This window comes from Megascapheus bottae, chromosome 11, assembly GCF_031878675.1.
Source record: "Megascapheus bottae isolate mThoBot1 chromosome 11, mThoBot2.hap1, whole genome shotgun sequence".
NCBI lineage: Eukaryota > Metazoa > Chordata > Mammalia > Rodentia > Geomyidae > Megascapheus > Megascapheus bottae.
The window spans coordinates 7,705,128-7,724,712 of record NC_143519.1 but is presented as its reverse complement, the minus strand read 5'-3'; the positions used below and the strand labels follow the sequence as shown (position 1 = coordinate 7,724,712).

Below are 19,585 nucleotides of genomic sequence, written 5' to 3'. Positions count from 1 at the left end.
CTTTTGCAGTAGTGATGTTAACTGTTATTGTTTGGATTGATTGAATAATCTATTACTTTTGATAATCATCAGGTGAAAGCAAAGCATTTGACCAAGGAGCCAATATCACAGACTCCTTGTAATTTCCTGTTACTTTAAGGAAGACATTGATTTTCCAACAATAGTCTCAATGTTTATGACCATTGGCATTAACCTGTGTTTTCGTTTTATTTTGCTACTTCCATATTCAGTTCTTTGATTTTATTAAATATTTGAGTGTGAGAGACATACAGCATAGTTTATCTCATAATACAGTATTTGGACCCAAACTAAACTTAGATTCTATTGAAATTAAATAACCATTTACCTTACATTTTCTGTAGTTAGGGAGATGTGAAAGCTTGCTTAACAGACCTTCATTTCAAATGTCTTTGTTTTCTGGAGTATTTCCATGACTACAGAGACAGAATCACATGCATTCCATTGCTTTCTCTGAGTCCCACCTTCCATCCCTTCTTCCCTGTATTGGAACTTTTATCTTTAGCACTTTTGTCTTCATTCTCCATCTCTAACACTTCTCTTTAGTACACAGGGAGCTTAGTAAATTCTTACTAAAATAGAATATTTTTCCCATGGTAGAATCTAAGGAAGGTAGAATATTCTCCTTTATTTCACTCAGTTTCTCATCACCCCATGTTTCATTGGTAGCTAAGTTTGACTATAGAAATCGCTGGTCTCTCTTACTGCTCAGTGTTTAATTATCTTGGATTATTGTAGAAGATGGTCCAGGAATTTCTATGATACGTCTTCCCACATGGTTTTATTACATTATATTTTTGTTTGTTTCTTTGTTTGAGTCAGGATCTTGCCATATAATAGGCTGGCACTTGAACATGGCATTTCCATGCCTCAGTCTCCCAAGCACTGTGATTACAGGCCTTTTCATCCCATCTAGATTGCTTCTATGACTTTAGAATTACTTTCTTTTACCATTATAGAAAATTTTCCCTAGAGTATAATTTGATGGTTTCTACACTTACAGAAAGCTCAGAAAACACTAATATTTGGAACTACATGTTTTCTAGACTTCACTATTCAGAAGTAGCAGGAAATATATCTCTTAGTTTTTCAAAAAAAAAAAACCAATGACATGGATTCACTGGAAACCACAAGATATTTCCAATTTGTTGTAGAAGATGACAATTCAGTATCCAAATAAAATCAGAATTAAAGGAGTATGATTTTTATATTTGCATTGGGCAGTAATAGTCTTTGCGAAAAGAATGTAAATATCAGGATAGCTGACATGGGAGTCTAACAGATTGTACAACTAGATAAGAATTCAGACATTTAATTGGAAAAATGGGGTTGGCACTTATACTTGGACCAGCTTTGGAACTCTAACTGTGATTGTATCTGAGACACGTCAGAACTCACCTAGTTGGTCTCTTTGTGTAGCAAACTGTACAAAAAATAATTGAAAAGCAAAAGTAACTTGTCCATGTGACATAATAAAAGATCCAAACTGCTGCTCTGGTCACCAACAAGGGACTCTGACCTCTTTATCCACTTGTATCAACTCTGCTTCCCATCTAAAAATCTGAAAGCAGGTTCCCTAAATCCTCCCATTTGAAGATTTGGGATTCCTGGCACTTTAAACTGTGTAAGCCCCAAACTTGGTATATGATGGGCAAGACTGTTGACAAAATGGCTTACATCTCAAATTTCAGAGTCATGCTAAAGGATATTTCCCAAAATTTTATGTAGAAGAGGTAGAAGAGTATATATGCAATGGCGGTTGAGATCTCATTTCTAAATGCCACTCGAATATATAGAAAAAATAATTATAAAGTTTTACCCATGAAATTAATTATAAAACTTTAGTTTGGGACAGTTTCAAAATTTCAAATATGTAAAAATCCTGCAGAATATTTTTTTACATGAATCTTTGGAGGATCAGTTGTGCAACCCCAGACTTACAAAGTCTCCCGGATGTTGGCACTTACATCAACAGTGTTCTTTCTAATATCTTCCTGGGTTGTGAAAGTCAGTGAAGTGTCAGAACCACAGAATAACAAAAATATGTCCTTGGTAGAAAAGTATTACTTCATGATGAATTTTTCCTTAATTTTAAAAGAATTTATCTTGTGTCTTGATTGACTCTATTGTAGGCTGTATATGTACATTTGCTAATTATTCCTAATTTGGGAAGAAAGTCCACATGTGTTTTGAATCAGTTTAATTAACATTCCTGAATGTCAGTTATGGAAATGGCATACATATTAACTGAAATTTTTTAATCGTTGAAGCATAAAACTGAAAATACCAAAAGTGATTCAATCCTGAGTTCACGCTACACTTCCTTTTCCCAGATGAACTCATCCTTATGAACAAAAGTCCCAGGATCTAATAACTTACCTGGTGTGTTTTACAAATCATTTAAAGATGAATGGGTAGTATTTTTTTAAAAAAAATTCCAAAAAGGTAGAGGTGAAAGCACCTTTTAAACGCATTCTATGAGCATTTCCCTGTTAACAAAACCACATAATGATATGACAAAAATAAAGCTATATGCCACTATTCTTAATGAACATATATTCTACAAATATACTCAACAAAATACTAGCAAAGTACATTAATGTACTAGCAGTACATTAAAACCCTCACTCACCATAATCAAATGAAATTGAATCCAGAGATACAAAAATGGCCTCATATATGCAAATCAGTGCATATGGTGGACCATATAACTAGAATGAAGAACAAAAACATACACTCCTCTTGATATATGCCAAAAGAGTTTTGGTAGAATTCAACATTTCTTTCATTTAAAAAATGTTAAACAAATTAAATATATATATCTTAATATAATAAAGGCCATTGGTAATACATCAGCTGCTAACACATTTTCTGAACGGGGTAAAACTGAAAACATTTCCTGCAAGATTTGGAACAAGATCAGGTACCCACTTTTACCATGTTTGTTCAGCATAATTTTGGAAGTCCTAACCAGAGATGTAAGATAGGATGTCAGTTTCAGAATGTGATAGTTGTTCCTTAGTTTATGGGATTTCTGTTGGAGAGAAGATGAATGTAGAGTACCTTTACTATTGTTTTAGGGCATTTTTAAGGCTGACTTATCAAAATCACCTGATCTGGAGCAGTGAATAACCTCTTGATGCTGTGGAATGGGACCTTTCTTATTTTCAGATTATACAGTGGCCCAGACTCAGTTGCTTGCATTAGCTAAGCATGCGCTTCTGAATCTAAATTCTTCACATTCGTCATGACTAACTTCCCTTTGAGCTTGGGAACGAAGAAATACAAGTCGCCCTGAGAGGTTGGCATCTATTCATACTCTAAACCCTGGGACAACTTTTCCTTGCCTAACATTTAATGTGTAATGCCAATGTGGCTTGAACTGAAGGCTATCTCACCGTATGTTTTGAAATAGAAGACGAGGATGTTGCTTTGCTCTCAAATTTCTGAAGCAAGACTGTGTTATTCTTTCCTCCCACCAAAATATTTGTCTTTAGATGAAATAGTACAGAATATTATAGTTCTCAAGTATTTAATTTCTCCTCATAGAAATTTCAAAAGAACTTAGGATGCATTTGGCAGGCCCTTTTTCTAGTGCAATCAGGTCGCTATGGTAACCCTATTATTTTAGGCAAAGCAGTACTATGTTAGTAAAGTGCTAATCTCTTTTCTGTTTCATGTGAGCCTCTAATTACTCTGCAATGATTGAACATGTGCTGCAAGTGTGGCTCTTACCATTTTAAAATGTGAAAAATAAAAGCACAAGTCAGTGTTCTATGTGGATGGCACACTGGCAGCAGCATTGGTGACACAATGGCCTTCCTGGCTACCCATATTCTGGATCAGGGAATCCATTTTTATTTCTGGTTTTAGAAGAAAATTAAGACTGAAAGGGAGTGAAAAAAATTATTTAAGTAATTGAAATCTGAATATTACAGCATGGGCTTTCTTATGGAATGCATATAAGGACTCTATGAAAATAGGAATGACATAAATAATGACAGTGGTAATATCTAAAGTTGGTGAGCAGTTATTGACTACAGTCCCTCTCTTGTGTACTTCACATACATTACAACTTGTATCATTTTATCACGCTAAAGGTATTATTATTATTCCTTGGTACCGCATAGATAGAAAAAGCAGAAGGGCACTGTAGATCAAGTAGAAAGGTGCTGGTCATGAGAAAACTCAAGGACAGTGCCCAGGCCCTGAGTTCAAGTCCCAGGGTTGACACACACTCCCAAAAATCACATTTACTGGAGGATGTGCCCAGACTTTAGACCATATGTATTTAAAGTGAGAGTCTATGCTTCTAAATGTTATCCTGGCCATAAAAATCAATTTTCCTTCCAAAGACTTGGCTGAATATGGGCCATATTCAAGCCCATGTCTCTGGCAGCTCTTGCCCTGTAGGCCCTGTGTTCTCATGTGTTTTTCTTTATTCTCCTGATGAGTAACGGTGCTTCAGCTTCCTTCTCAAGTTTGTATCTTTAGAATCTGGCACAAGAATAAACTAGTAGTTGATCTTAACAGGATGTCTTGTTTTGAGGACTGAATGAATGACAGAGCAATGATTACATCAACGCCAACATTTGGAATAGATGAGTTCTTCTTTTTGTGTGGGATAATCTGGAGGAAATTGATGTTCTCCATATGAACATTTAATGAAAATATAGCTCAAAATAGTGTGTGTGAGGGAAAATGAGAGAGACAGAAAGAGAGATAGAGGGGGATGAGGGAGAGGAATAGAAGATGAACAAGAGAAAGAAGAAAAAGAACAAGCAAAAGGAGGTAGAAATATATCTCCTGGAAAACAAATGCCTCCATCCATTTTTATAATTCCATAAGTGAACCTTATATCAGTTTTAGAAAGTTAACCTCTACCAAATATTAACACCTTTCCATGCAACAATGCATCTAGATATTATTCCATGTTCATTCTTAACTATTAAAAAGTGCAAATGGCAGGCACTAAGTAATTGAGAAGTAGGAAATAACTTTCCCATCTCCTTAACCACATTGTGACCTTGAGAGATGACCTGTGCGTCCCTGGATGACTAAATGCCTTTGAGCAAGTACCACATTATCTTCCTCTCAGAATTTTTGTTTTCTTGTTTCTAAATCATATAGCTAGTTGGACTTGACTTTCCTTTGTGGTTTTGTATCTATAATAGGCTCCAAATTTTTGTTGAAATAATTAAATGACCATTTCTGCAGTGAATATGATTTAGCAGTGTATATAGACAGAAAACAAATTAATGAATAAAGTTTTGATCTTTCAATACAGAAACGAGGCAATCTGTATTTTGTAAGGATTTCAGCTACTCTTAATTTCCAATAATTAGGATTATCCTATGAAGAGAATGAAAGAACTATTTTCTCTTTCTAATATCCAAATAAATAATATGTAGCATAATAGATGGTAAACCAGAATACAAAAATTCTAAGTGACTATGTGTTTATCTTCCTCTTCTCTATGTGAGTTTCCTTTGGGCATTTTCTGCAGTGCTGGATCAATGTTTATTAACTGTCTTAGATTCTGCTTATTACCAAAGATTTATTTTTTTGCTTATGAAAGATAACATTGCTGCATTCAGTAACTAGATTGGGCTATTTTCTTTCAGAGCTTGAATACATGATTTCCTGTCTAGTTTGCTGTTTGCTTTATGGGTTGTTTGTATTTGTGACTGGGTATATATCTTTTGCAGTTTTCAACATCATTTCCTTGTTCTTTACGCATAATGTTTTACTTATAATGGCATAGGTAGATTCTGATTTTGTCAGTTTGGAATACTAAAAGCCTTTGTTATATGAGTTCCCATCTCTTTTTTCAGGAGTTGGAAAGTATTTTTTTAATTAAGTGTTTCCCATGACTTTAGCTTGCACCTCTTTTCCATCTTCTATGCCCGTTATTATTATGGTTTGTCTTTTTATAGTATTCCAGTGCGCTTTCATGTTCCATTTATATTTTAGTTTTATATTTTACCTTCATCTGCTTTTCATAAAACATTGACCCTATCTTATCTTCAAACATTGATATTCTGTCTCCAGTTTGTTCCAGTCTACTTAGGAGACTTTTAAATTGCTTTTTATTTACATTTTGAGGTTCTTGTTTCCTAAATTTCAATTTGATTTTTGTATAATATTTTAATATCTTCATTACCTTATTCTCTCACATTCGGTATCATCAGTCCATCAAGCTCTTTTTGAGGTTTTTGTTTTTAGAATTCATTCAGTCACTTATTCGTGTCCTCTGTAATTTCATTGACAATTCTCATAATTGCTTTCTTTTTGATAATGTTTTTGTCTAGGATTTCTTGTTCTTTGCTGCCATTGATGTTGGTTACTGCAAGTTTTGGAGGAACAATATTGTCCAATCATTCCTGTTTCTTCATTGGGGATTTCTCATCTCTGATGACCAGGCAGGCCAGTGTCATTGTCAGGCTGAGATCCTCTTTGTCACTGTGACAACCAACCGTAGCTTCTAGTGCATGAAGAAGGGAAACTTCTAGAGTGATAACCGACTAGAAGTGAACAACTGACCCTTCTACAAGAGGCTCCACCAGAAATGGTGCGAGGGGCCCTTTGCTGCCACCTCTTTAATGATTTCTGATGAACTTCCTCTCTTTCTTTAGAATGTAATTATTTTTCCTGCGTCACTTGACTCTTCTCATTCATGGAGTGAAAACTGTGGATGCTTCTAACCTCCCATTTTAGATCTTTCTGTCAACATCATGCTTCCAGTTATATGCTAATTATACATAGCAGCTCAACCAAAGCATGTTTCACCACACCACACACACTTATCAGTGTTCTCAGGTGAGAACACTCTAAAGGTTCTCTTTTAGTGATTTTCAGTTTCAATACATGGTTATTGATTGTAGGTGTCCTGTTGTATAAAACTTCTTTTGAACTCATAACTTTGATTGGAAATTTGTATCGGTGACTCATCACTCTTGACTCCTGACCATTCCTCTTTCTCTGGTAAATATGTTTATTGCAAACATCAGAAACCAAATTCAGTAGTGGTTAAAAAATAATTTTATGTAAGTACAGATATAAAATGCCATGGACCATCCATCAGTGCTGTGAAGCCTACGAAGACCAAGAATGGCTGGGCACCAGTCCCTGCTGCTGTTGCACTGGATGTCCCTGCTGGGCTGTGTGCTGCCACTGTGGACACATGCACCAGATCTGTGGTCCACACTGCTCCACCATAAGGCCTGTACCACGATGTTCCCCTCCAAGTATAAAGGAAGAGTTGTTGACTGCCAGCCAGAGCCTCCCTGTCTAGTGTCCTCACTACTTTCAAAGGACGCTGGTTCCACTACTTCTGCCAGAAAGATGATGAATCACTGCGTTCAATTATCTGTAATTATGGATCTGAAATTATATGATTCTAAATACTAGTCTTTCTCTCCTCTGTTAGCCGCCAACTCTGGATTTCCTTAAGAAAATACAAGTGTAGAAAGAAAATGAATGACTAACAGCTTTTGGGAACCAGCCTTGAAGCCCCTTCACCCCATGTCAGTGGGCGTGTAATTACAAGAGGTCAGGCTAAAGACAGAGTAACAGATGTCTTGGGGAGCTTTTGGACCACTCAATCTCTGGCAAACTAGAGATTGAAACAAAAGGAATTTTTCTTTCTCATAGAGCCTGTGTTGCTAAATGATGAGTGTTTGGGATGCAGTGTGACTTAAAGGTGCTGTGCACTCTTCAGTGAGAATGGAAAGGCCGTCAGCTTAGTCCCCTACTAGCTGATTCTCTGAGAACAGTTATCTGCCTTAGTATGTCTCTCTTTCCTGTTTCGTAAAATAGTGGTAATAATGCCAGTCAGTGTGTTCTATCATAAAACAGAAATGATATCAGTAAAGGTCATGTAGTTATAGCTCAAGAAAAAAATGACCAAAAAAATCATTGCAATCTTACTAGTTAAGGGATACTCTAACTATGAACCAATGTCATCCCCCACCCCAAGCCCCCAACATCTGTTTTTCAAGTTAAAAGTTATAAAAAGAGCGTGTGGGTCACGTGTTATGTATCTTGGTATAATACTTGATGCTAAACTGAGTTTCATGCACTACGAAAAATGACTAGAAATAATCTCTTAAGTAGTCATCTCTAAAGAATAGTTTCCTAATGTGAAGATTAGGTCAAAATGAGATGGTTCAAAAATCACATTCTATTCAGCTAGGTCAAAATACACAAAGCCATTCTATTATTTAAACTGGGACCATCAAACCAAATTGAATATAAAACAGGCAGAGAATTTGGGGATAGAGTTGTTGTTCACAGGACAAACAACAGTAGAATAGCAAATGTGAATGATTTTTGAGCTACTCCACATCCCTGTCGCTCCTGACCAGCTTAGCGTCTGGACTTGACCTTCAGTGTATGGTAGGTAGGTGAAAGCTTGACCTTCAGTGCATGATAGAGAGATTGGAAAAATAATCAGCTGAACTATTTGGTGATCTGAGTTTCTTCCAGGGCCTGCTTCCTGGAAGATCCCTCTGAGACTGTCGCTTGTCTTACCGGTGTGTTTTCTTCTGATGCTTTTCAGGCAAATGTGAATGTGGCAAATGCACTTGCTACCCCCCGGGAGACAGCAGAGTCTACGGCAAGACCTGCGAGTGTGACGATCGGCTCTGTGAGGACCTGGAGGGCGTGGTCTGTGCAGGTGGTCATGCTTGCTTCCTCAGCCCTGTGCCTTCCACCCAGGCTCTGCCCACCTCACCTCCTCCCCCTACTTCACGTCTCTTCTTAAATGGCAGCTTAAAGGAAGACCAGTGAATCCTAGTGTATCATTAGCCTAAAAGCAATGGACAGTTAGGCTACTTGTGACTTTATTTTCTTGAGTTCTTGATTTAGAGCTGTTTTTGAAAGTACATTGTGTGCTTTTGATAAAAGAGATCATGGTGTACTTTCAATAAAAGAGGTCACGGTATCTGAACTAAGTGGCAGGTATTGTGATACTCTAGGCTTTGCTACAAGTCAACATTTTCTTTTCTTCTTTTACTCATAAACACTGAGGGAGGGTGGAAGTACCATACACAAACTCGGAACAAGAGCCATAATAGTACACTTTAAGTTGAATGGCAATATCAAAATGATGGTTCTGATCCTTGTGCTGATGAAATGAGTTCTCGATACCTTTTTCCTGGGCTGGCTCGGGACTGTGATCTTCCCAATATCTGCCTCCTGAGTAGCCGTGATTACAGACATATGCCACTCTTCCTGGCATCCCACCTCAATCTTAAAACCCTTCCTATTGTAGAAATCAGTGCAAGGGGTCTTCTGGGTTTTCAGTAAAAACGAAGCCAGTTGGATCTGAAACCACATGAAGGCTATGTCTCTCCGACATAATAATTGAAGTGCATTGGATTTTATATTACCGGAAAAATCCAGAGCATGCAGGCTGTTTGTGAACACCTGGAGGTGAATAGTCTTATGGACTATCCAGTATCTCTGTCTACCATCTGTCATCTTTCGGCTATCTTTCTACCTGCCTATTACATACTTACCTACTTGTCTAGCTACCGGCCTACTATCTATCTCAATGACCTATTTCTACAACCTATTGCAGTACACTTGCAGTTTGAACAAGCATAGCTTCTTGTCTTCTTTTCCCTTAAGTCAGAGAGAAGTGGGCTTTTTTGCCCAGTAATTGTCATCCCTAGCAAGTCTCTGGCTTCCATCATGGAGAAATCCTGGGGTTTCTCTGGTTTGTTTATCTGCTATTGCAAATGAGGACAGAAGAATTACTGTCACACAATTGAAAATGCAGACCCATGATGTGACCTTCCAGGTTTATGCAGAGTTGTTCACCACAGTGACCTCATATTTTTCATATTATGTAAATATCATTTCTTTAGGTTAGGTCCTTCTTTCACTTTGTATTAGTTACTGGAAAGATCAAAGTAGATTATATTTATTTTTATTTGTTAAGATGCATGTTGGATATAAATTCCCTCAATTCTCACAAAGCTATATATACATACATAGATTATATATAAAAGCACAAATTATATAACATAAATATAATTTATAAGTATATAACATAAACATAAAATATAAATGTATAATGTATATATAATCTTTTATAATATACATTATATTTGTATGTATATAGTTATCCTCTGGACATGAATCACATATCTCTGCTCCTGCTTCTTTCTGACCTGCCACATTAATCATTCATCAGACTCCCTACACAATGTCTTCAGAGATGTGGTTGAGAAAAATGAGTTTGTTAAAATCTGTTATACCTTCATACCCATTAAATTACACACTTTTCCTCCCATAAACCTCTCTTAATGTTCAGTTGTGAGGGAGAAATCAAAACTGAAATGTGAATTGCTCAACCTATGTGCTGTATACTATATTAGCATCACAATGAAAGTTTCCATTGGTATTAATGCATGCTAATTCAAAATAAAAGTTAAATAAATGAAAACAACCTGTAAGGTCATATGCTAAGTGGATAAGTGAGACACCTTTAGACTTTTTCTCAATTATGTGTGTTGAATAGCCACACAGAGCTGCCTGTGTTTTGGGAAGAATACACTTCTATGAGCCAAACAAGCAAAATCGAGTACATAAATCAGAGCCCCCATCCATGGAATTAGAGCAGGCAGGATGCAGATGTTAGGAGATGATTCCAAGGGAGAGATGGATGTGCTTTACCTACCTGGAAGGTAGTGCAGTTGATGTCATTGGAATTTTAGGAAAACTAGACAACAAGCTGGTAATGCTATTTACCCTGCTATCAGAGATGACAGCTTTGCCAGGCACTGGTGGCTCATACCTGTGATCCTAGATGCTTGGGAAGCTAAGATATTAGGATCACAATTCAAAGCCAGCTTGGACAGAAACAACCACAAGACTTATATCGAACAAACCAGCACGAAGCAAACATAGAGATGTGGCTCAGGTGGTAGAGAGTCAGCCTTGAGCACAAAAAGGCCAAGTGAGTTCATGACCTAGTATTGGCCCACAAAAATGAATTCCCAATCTTGTTAAACGCCCAGCTCTGATTCCCTGAAAAGATGGAATTTCAAATATTACCAGAAAACGTCATTCATCTTTTTTTCAATTGTCTTTTATTGTCGGGGTAATGTACAGAGGGTTGTAGTTACATTCATCAGGGAGTGGGTACATTACTTCTTGAACATTGATACCTCTTCCCATGTTTTTCTTCCACCTTCCCTCCACCCCACCCCCTCCCGATCATCTTGTTTTTCTTCTTTCCTTCCCCATTTCAAATAAACAAATAGACGTATACACAATATACCTAGCACCAAAGTCAGATACAGTAACAACATGAGATAAACCATAAGGCGAAACAAAAGAGAAAAGAAATAACTTCACATGGTTCATTAAGAGCAACAATCACAAGGATAAACCTCTTGTTTCCATATCCTGAAGTTTATTTTGCTTAGCCTCATCCTAGATGACCATATGTACAGAGCATCTGAGCTATTGTGATCCTCTGCTAGGAGACTCTTAGACATATATTAATGATTACAAATGAGGGAAACCATGGAGCCTATGTTTCTTTGGGTCTGGCTTATTTCACTTAATATGATTTTTTCCAATTCTTTCAATTTCCTTACAAATGGGGTGGTCATTCTTTCTGATGGCAGCATAGAATTCCATTGTGTGTAAATACCATGTCTTCGCATCCATTCCTCTATACTGAAAACGTCATCCATCTTAATGTTGACCCAGGACTGAGAAATCTCAACTGCACAAGAAAGAATTATGAGGGAGCTATAAATGGCAATTGGGATGTTTTCACTTCCATAAACCCCGCAGCTGCCACAGAGTTACCACCTTGTGGGGTAACTGGAAGCTGTGCTTCATGAATCAGCAGCAGACACTGACCCAAATCAGAGAGTATGCCCGTGTGAAGGCAAAAGCCTCAGCATCTGTGAAGTCAATGTGTCCTCTTATCTCCACGTGTCTGGGATGTCATTTGTGGAGAATCTAGCCCTCATTTACAGAGGCTGTCATGCTCACCATCTGCTAGAAACTCCCCATGGAGCAGACCATATGATGGCTGATTCTGCCCTGTTGGCAAGGTGTGGTTCTGATCCCTCTCACTTTTAAGGGGACTTGTGGCAAGTGTCAAATCATCTCCTTTCACTAGTGAATTTTTAGTTTAACTTAAGAATAGTCCAATTTACAGAAATGTGTGAATGAATGATGTGCATATAGGGTAGTGAAGAATCAAGAGTAAATTCTAGGCTTCAGCTCTGAGCAAATTTCTAGGGGGATATCATAATAATTTAACACATTTTGCTTCATGTGTGTGTATATATATATACATATATATATGTATATATACATATATATGTATATATATATATATATATATGGGGGGTGCTGGTAGTAGGGCTTGAACACAGAGCCTAGGTTCTGTTCCTTAGCTTTTTCATCCAAAGCTAACATTCTATGACTTGAACCATACTTCCATCTACTTCCACCCACTTTGTTGGTTAATTGACAGTAAGAATCTTACAGATTTTTCTACCCAGGGTGGTTTCCTAAGAGCTCAGCTTCTTGAGCAGCTAAGATTACAGGCGTGAGTCACCAGTATCCTCCTCAAATACTTCTACTGTCAGGGAAAAAAAATGTTTTCTTCATAGTGGGCAACAAAGAAGAATGTAGAAATTCGCATTCTTGTAATTTGTGCTTTTCCTTATCCTTTGATGCCTTGTCTTCACTTTTGAGGAAATTTGCCACTCTTCCACTGCCTCTTCCAAGTTGTAGCAAGGAGGAAGACTTGGCAAGGCTATTTAATATGTCCTCTGTATGGCAGCATTATCATATGGCACAGGGTCTGTTTGCTGTGCTGTAAGTGTGCCTGGTTCTTCAAGTCTTGCACAATTCTTATGGATGTAATGAATCTCCATCCCATCTCTGTCCCTCTTCTCTTCCAGCCCCACTCCCTCAACCTGTCAGGTTATTGTGTCTTCAAGCTTAGGACAAAAGATCTTTTTTTAGATAAGTTATAAAGGAAGGGACTTGCCAACAAGTTAAGGAGAAAAATAAATCAGAAGATCTTCCAGTTTCAGATCACAGACCTTTTCAAGTTGGAATTGCATTTGCCTTGGACTTTGAATGACTTTTATCTGGCTATGTGGGAATTAGATGTGAAGAACATTTTAGACCCGAAAAGGCTGAGGAAAAAGCAGAGGTGAAAAAATATTTGTGATATTGAAGCAACATATTTCACTCTCTTGCATCTGCAGTTTTCTCACTTCTCTTGAACCTGACCTTGAGAAGGTTATATTTATTTTTATTTGGGATATAAAGTATTTTCATATCATTTTAGATACCACAGAACTTAAAAAATTAAATGAACACTTCCTTTTCAATATTTACAAACTAAAACTAGGAGAAGAAGAACAAGATAACAAGGGCCTAGACAACACAAATCACCAACCATCTATCCAAATATCCAGTGATATTTTATATTTCTTTGTTTGCTTGAGAGGTAGAGCTCTTCAAATTCAAGTTTATGCATCTTCTTGGGAATACCTGATTACTTTTCTGAAGAAAGCCTACATTTTCCAGTGCACTTGAGTTCATTAATGGCATATGTGCCTGCTTGTTTCTGCATTTTTTTAAATATAAGGGCCTGAACTCAGGGACTTTTGCTCTTGATTGAATTTTCAATTAAAAACTGGTTCTCTATCATTTGAGTAACACATCTACTCCTAGGAATAAACAACTTTTTGCTGGTTAATGGTACAGAAAAGTCTCTTGAATTTGTCTGTCTATACTAGCTTCTAACCTCCATCCTCACTTCTCGGCCTCACATCTCAATTATTAGGAATACAAACATGAGCCACTAGTGCCTGGCTTTATAGTCTTTCATATTAGATATAGTAAAAGCAATCACTTTTCTCTTGAAATAAATGAGGAAAGAAAATACTGTGAAGCAAAATCTGCATGCACTTAGTGTTCAGATGGACCAGGGTTTGAATTTCTTCTCTTGAAGTACTGGTTTAAAGTATAAAGAATTCCGTGGAAAACGTTGCTTTTTTGGCCTTTTTTTTACATATATTTTATTGTAATTAATAGAAGGGTTACATTATATTCGCCAAATAGAAGGTGCACTACTTCACAAATATTGATACCCTTTCTCACGTCTTGGTCCCCATTTCCCTCCCCCCACCCCCACCCCCCATCTTGTTTTCCCCCCTTTCCCATCCGACCTCAAACAACCAAATATGCATATATACAATACATGAGATAACCAGGTGAAATACTGTAACAATATGAGATAACCAGGGGACAGCAAAAGAAATGAGTGATAACATAGTACATTAAGGACAACAATCACAATATGGCTTTTGTTTCTATATCCTGGAGGTCCTTTCATTTAGTGTCCTCCTATATGGCTTTATGTATCTAGGTTTTGCTCTATTGTAAACTTCTGCTAGGAGATCCCAAGGTTTCTACTGATTATGACAAATGAGGGAAACCATTGAGTCTGGCTTACTTCACTTAATATGATTTTTTTCAGTTTTTCCGCTTCCTTACAAATGGGGTGAAGTCGTTCTTTCTGACAGCAGCATAGAATTACATTATGTATAAATACCACATCTTGTTGATCCACTCATCAACTGAGGGACATCTAGGTTGGTTCCATATCTTTGCTATGGTGAATAGTGCTGCAACGAACATCGTTGTGCTGCTGGATTTAGTATGTCCTTGTTTCTGGATGGTTGGGTAAATGCCAAGTAGTGGAATTGCTGGGTCATAGGGGAACTCTATGTTTAGTCTTTTGAGGAACTGCCATACTGCTTTCCATAGTGGTTGAAGGAGTTCGCACTCCCACCAACAGTGTAGTCGTGATCCCTCCTGGCCACATCCCCTCCAGCATCTGTTGTTATTAATTTCTTGATCCTGGCCATTCTAACTGGAGTGAGGTGGAATCTTAGAGTTGTTTTGATTTGCATTTTTTTTATGACCAGAGATGTGGAGCATTTCTTCATGTGTCTATAGGCCATTTTTGTTTCTTCTTCAGAGAAGACTCTCTTTAAGTCTTCTGCCCATCTTTTAATGGGATGGTTGTTACTTTGGAGATTAGTTTTAGCGTGATTCAATTTTTTGAGCTGTTGATATATTTTAGATATGAGGTCTTTGTCTATTGTATGGTTGGTGAAGATCTTCTCCCACTCTGTAGGCTTCCTAACTAGTTTACTAGCTATGTCCTTTGCCACACAAAAGTTTTGATTTGCATTTCTTCTATGGCCAGAGATGTTGAGCATTTCTTCATGTGTCTATAGGCCATTCTTATTTCTTCTTCAGAGAAGACCCTCTAAGTCTTTGTCCCATCCTTTAATGGGCTGGTTTTTTTCTTTGGATATTAGTTTTGGAGTGATTCCTTTTTTTGAGCTGTTGATATATTTTAGATATGAGGCCTTTGTCTGTTGTATGGTTAGTGAAGATCTTCTCCCACTCTGTAGGCTTTCTATTTAGTTTGCTAGCTATGTCCTTTGCTGTATAGAATCTCTATAGTTTAATGCAGTCCCTCTTATCAAAAATATTTCTTTTACTTCAAGATTGTTTAGATGGCATTGGGCTTTTTGATTTTTACTTTATTTTTCATTGCTATTATAGTAAAGTTGGTATACAGACAGGTTACAACTATATGAAACAGTTAATGAATATTGAGTGTAATTTTTTGAACCATATCTGTTCTTTCATGACTCTCTTCCAGTTTTTACCCTTGAAAATGGTCATTTGCCATATAGTGTCTAGTGAGAATAACTATTGCATTTTTTTCATTTTTGTTCTACGTTTTATGTGCCTTCCCTTTCCTTTACAAATACAAATTATCTAAAAAATAAGACAAAAGTGAAAGAAAATGAAAACAGCAACAATGGCAACTAAAGAATGTTTCTTGTTTCCCTTTCTTGGAGTTCATCATAGAATATTATTTCATGTGATCATCTATCCATAGCTATTGAGCCTTTGTCTACCACCCCTGCATATAACCTTTTTTGGCCTCTGTATATTAATGACAAGGGTCCTATATAATTTGTCATGTCTCAGCGTTATTTATTTTAATCATGCAGTGTGTTATATTTTTGTGGACATATTCTAGTTACTATAAATGAGGTAATCCATGCAGCCTATGCTTCTTTGGCTCTTGCTTACTTTTCTTAATATAATTTTTCTCAAGTCTTTTCATTTCCTTAAAAATAGTACTATATCATTATTTTGATGGATGAGTAGAATTCCTTTGTATATGCATTTACCCCATTTGTTTTGGTCCATCCATCCCCTGGAATTCTTATTTTTATTTCATTCTAGCATAGACTCTTGACAGGTTCTTTGGCTTTTCTGTCTTGGTTTACTCATGTACAACAGGGGTAATAAGTCCCATCCTTTGGCTGTGTGGTAAGAACGAGATACAAGGAATGATCTATTCCTGACCTTGTGTACTAAGTGGATAAAGGAAAGAAGGTCGGCATGACCATCTCTGCATCAGAGCTGCGAATTGTTTCAGAAGGCAGTTGGACCTGCCCAATCAGTAGTCCTGAATCTCAGGAAAAGAACAGCTTCTAGTTTTTCCTTAGCAATTAACTCCACCCCATCATTGTCAGCCAGTGATGACCAAACCCTATCCCCACAAAATGTGAATACAAGAATGTCATCCTCATTTGGTTTCAGAGGACGAACTTGAGAACGACAATGTTATGATATTTGCTCAGCTTACTACCAAATCCTGAGCCCTAGTTTCTGTGGCTTCTGACCTAGAAAAAATGAACTGGAACTCTGCAAATCCAGTGTGTGTCCAGAGAGCAAAAGATGGTCCCTGACTCTGAAGCAGGGATTAAGCATTTTAGCAAACAAACAAGTAAAATCAAAACCATCCATAAACCTTCCCTAATCAACAGGCACATAAGAATCAAGAGCCAGAGCTATTTATCCACCTTCCAAACAAAACAACTAAAAATGATGAAGGCGAGCCTGGTTGATCGGGATAAATTAGCAATTGTACCTGAGGGTGAATGTGACTAATTTCATAAATTAAAGCAGTTCAGTGTTGATTATACCAAAATTACAACCTCAAAAGAGCTGTGAAAATGACTGGTAAAAAATTCAGGGTGAAGTAAGAGCATTCTTCACTTAATTAGCTTGTTTATGACTCATATTCAATCATCATAGATTGTGTATAGGTTCTCTCTAAACATGATTTCTTAAAAGTTAAAATATAAGTATCTCACAGATGGCATTTTTGATCAAATATGTTACAATGGAAAAAAATGCTTTGTCTAGAGCACCAGTTCTAAGATTTACCCATTTTCATTGACACATGAGTTTTAGATTCCATAAAGAAAATATATTAATATGCTGGCTCATGTTGGTTTAATTATTTTAGCATAATACAAATTTAATCAGATACTTCCTTTCTGCATTCATTTATCTAGGGTGAGAAAAAGAAAGAGATTTCTTCTTACATTTCTTCTTTTCTGTATGTTCCTGGAATAGCTGCCCATGGGTCCAATTTAGAAACAAGGAGGGATAATGAAGAGCCACTCTTTAATTACACAATCAGCTCGCAGTTCTTCAGAGAGTTCTTTAGTTCTTAGATGCAATTGAAGAGATCTGTACAGACTGAACATGGTGAGCTCAGGTTCTCCATGGCATGACTGGATTTCTTACATGAGGAAAAGACCTCTGACCACTCAGGCAAGACATCCTTTGGTGGAGACAGTGACAGGAGATTGTCTTCAAGTTGCATCTTCCAATCACAAAACTCTTAACTAAATTGGTGAGTGCATCAGGTGGGTCTATGTTTGGCTGAAGGTGATGGATGCCCTAATTCTGCAGGTGTCACACTGGGGATGGATAGAAAGATGGTTGCTTATGACTCAGCTATGACTAAATCCCACCTCTTCACTTCTACTCTGTCCTTCTCTAAAAATAGGACTTGCATTACCATGCTGTAGGCATGTAGGCAACCTGTGATGTATTCATCTTCTAGGGAGAAATAAATGGGAAGGAAACATAAAGAAAGAAAAGGAGACATGCTAGCTGAGTTCATCCCATTTGTTTGGAGGGTACTTGTTTCCTGGAAATTTCACCAGGAGATTTTCTTTTATTTCTCATGCATTATCACCTCCAGGAAAATAGAAGAATGAGAGTAATAAAACACTTCACACACAGGCACATTATCAATTAATCCAAAAAATGTGCCATATTATGATATAAGGATATGGGAAAGCTTTCATCTAATTAATATTCATTCTCAGTGTTTAAAGAAAAGTGCTTCTGCTTCAGAGCCAGTGAATGTCACTGGAAAAGTCATTATCTAGAGTAGCATCACAAGTAAAATTTTCAAAAATACAAGAGTATCAGGTATCTGCTTTTTTGTTTTGGGGGGCATTATCTGCTTTATTTACCACAAGAGCCATTGGCCATAGGAAGCTCTTTGAGACATAAGAGGTGATTATGTCTCAAAAACTGAAAAATTAAATTTAAATTTAAAAAATTCAAATAGATTCCTAGTGATTCTTGTCACTAGAACAAGACCCCATTGATGGATGCTTCTCACAGGGAAAGAGGAGACAATGGAAAATAACAACAACAAAATGTGCATCACTCTTGTCAGTCCAGATGCTAGAAGTTTTTCTGAACAATACTGTTCTGGGATAATCCACTCTATGGTAATGTCACTGCTGGAGTGGCAGAGAGTTGTTTTCTAGGAGTGGTAGTAAGGATGATTCTCAAAGCTATTTTGCTTTCCCTAGGTTGTTCCACTCTACAGACCTAAGTGAAAACACACTCAGAGACAAGCTGACTGAAACCACTTGCTTGTTCTTACATTTTTTTATCTAAAAAATTTCATGAACATTCCACTCACTAGGCCTGTTATATGTGACTTTCTCTATTTGCCATCTTATCTTGCTCTTTTCTTGCTGAATTTTAGTACTTCTCTGACTATTCTTCCCGTACCTTGAGTCTTAGTATTAGAGTTTTCCATCTTATTTTTCTATGAGTTGGCTCACTTACTTCTAACCTCTAAAGGTCACTTAATATTGCAAATGCCAATATGCCAGGCCCTGGTCTGCCTCTGAAGTGCAGATATGAGTCAACCTCTTCCTTGAATTTACAACGCAGTTTCTTAAGATCTCTAAAATATTAGAAATTCAAAACTGCAATTACTGCCGTCAATCTCTTACACTTGAAACTTCCCTATTTTATAAATTGCATGGTTATTTGGGCTATTTTTCTGCCAGAAAGGCAGCTGTTTCCTTTCCTTCCTGTGCCATACCCAATCCAATAGCCAGTTTTTAGGGATAGGTTCTATGACCAAAATAGGTCTTCATCCATTTCTCCACTGCTGCCACCTCCCTATCCATAGCTCCACATAAAGGAAAAAGTGAAAGAGAGAGGAGAAGGAGTTGAAGGAAAGAAAGTGAAGGGAAGAGAAGAAAGAAGGAAGGAGTAGAGAGAGAGAGGGAATGGGAATGAAGGAGAAAGGGAAGAAGGAAGGGGGAAGGAGAGTGCAGAAAAAAAAGGAGGAAAAATGAGACTGGAAAAG

At 37.1% G+C, this 19,585-nt stretch overlaps 1 protein-coding gene across 1 annotated transcript in view; it reads left to right on the top strand.

Annotated features, from left to right (window-relative positions):
• Window positions 1-19,585, top strand: part of Itgbl1 (integrin subunit beta like 1) — a 176,932-nt gene that overhangs the window by 144,877 nt on the left and 12,470 nt on the right. Inside the window, exon 8 of the mRNA XM_090341909.1 lies at window positions 8,579-8,695. Within this exon, the coding sequence (XP_090198035.1) occupies window positions 8,579-8,695 (117 nt within the window). The remainder of the gene's footprint in view (window positions 1-8,578; window positions 8,696-19,585) is intronic.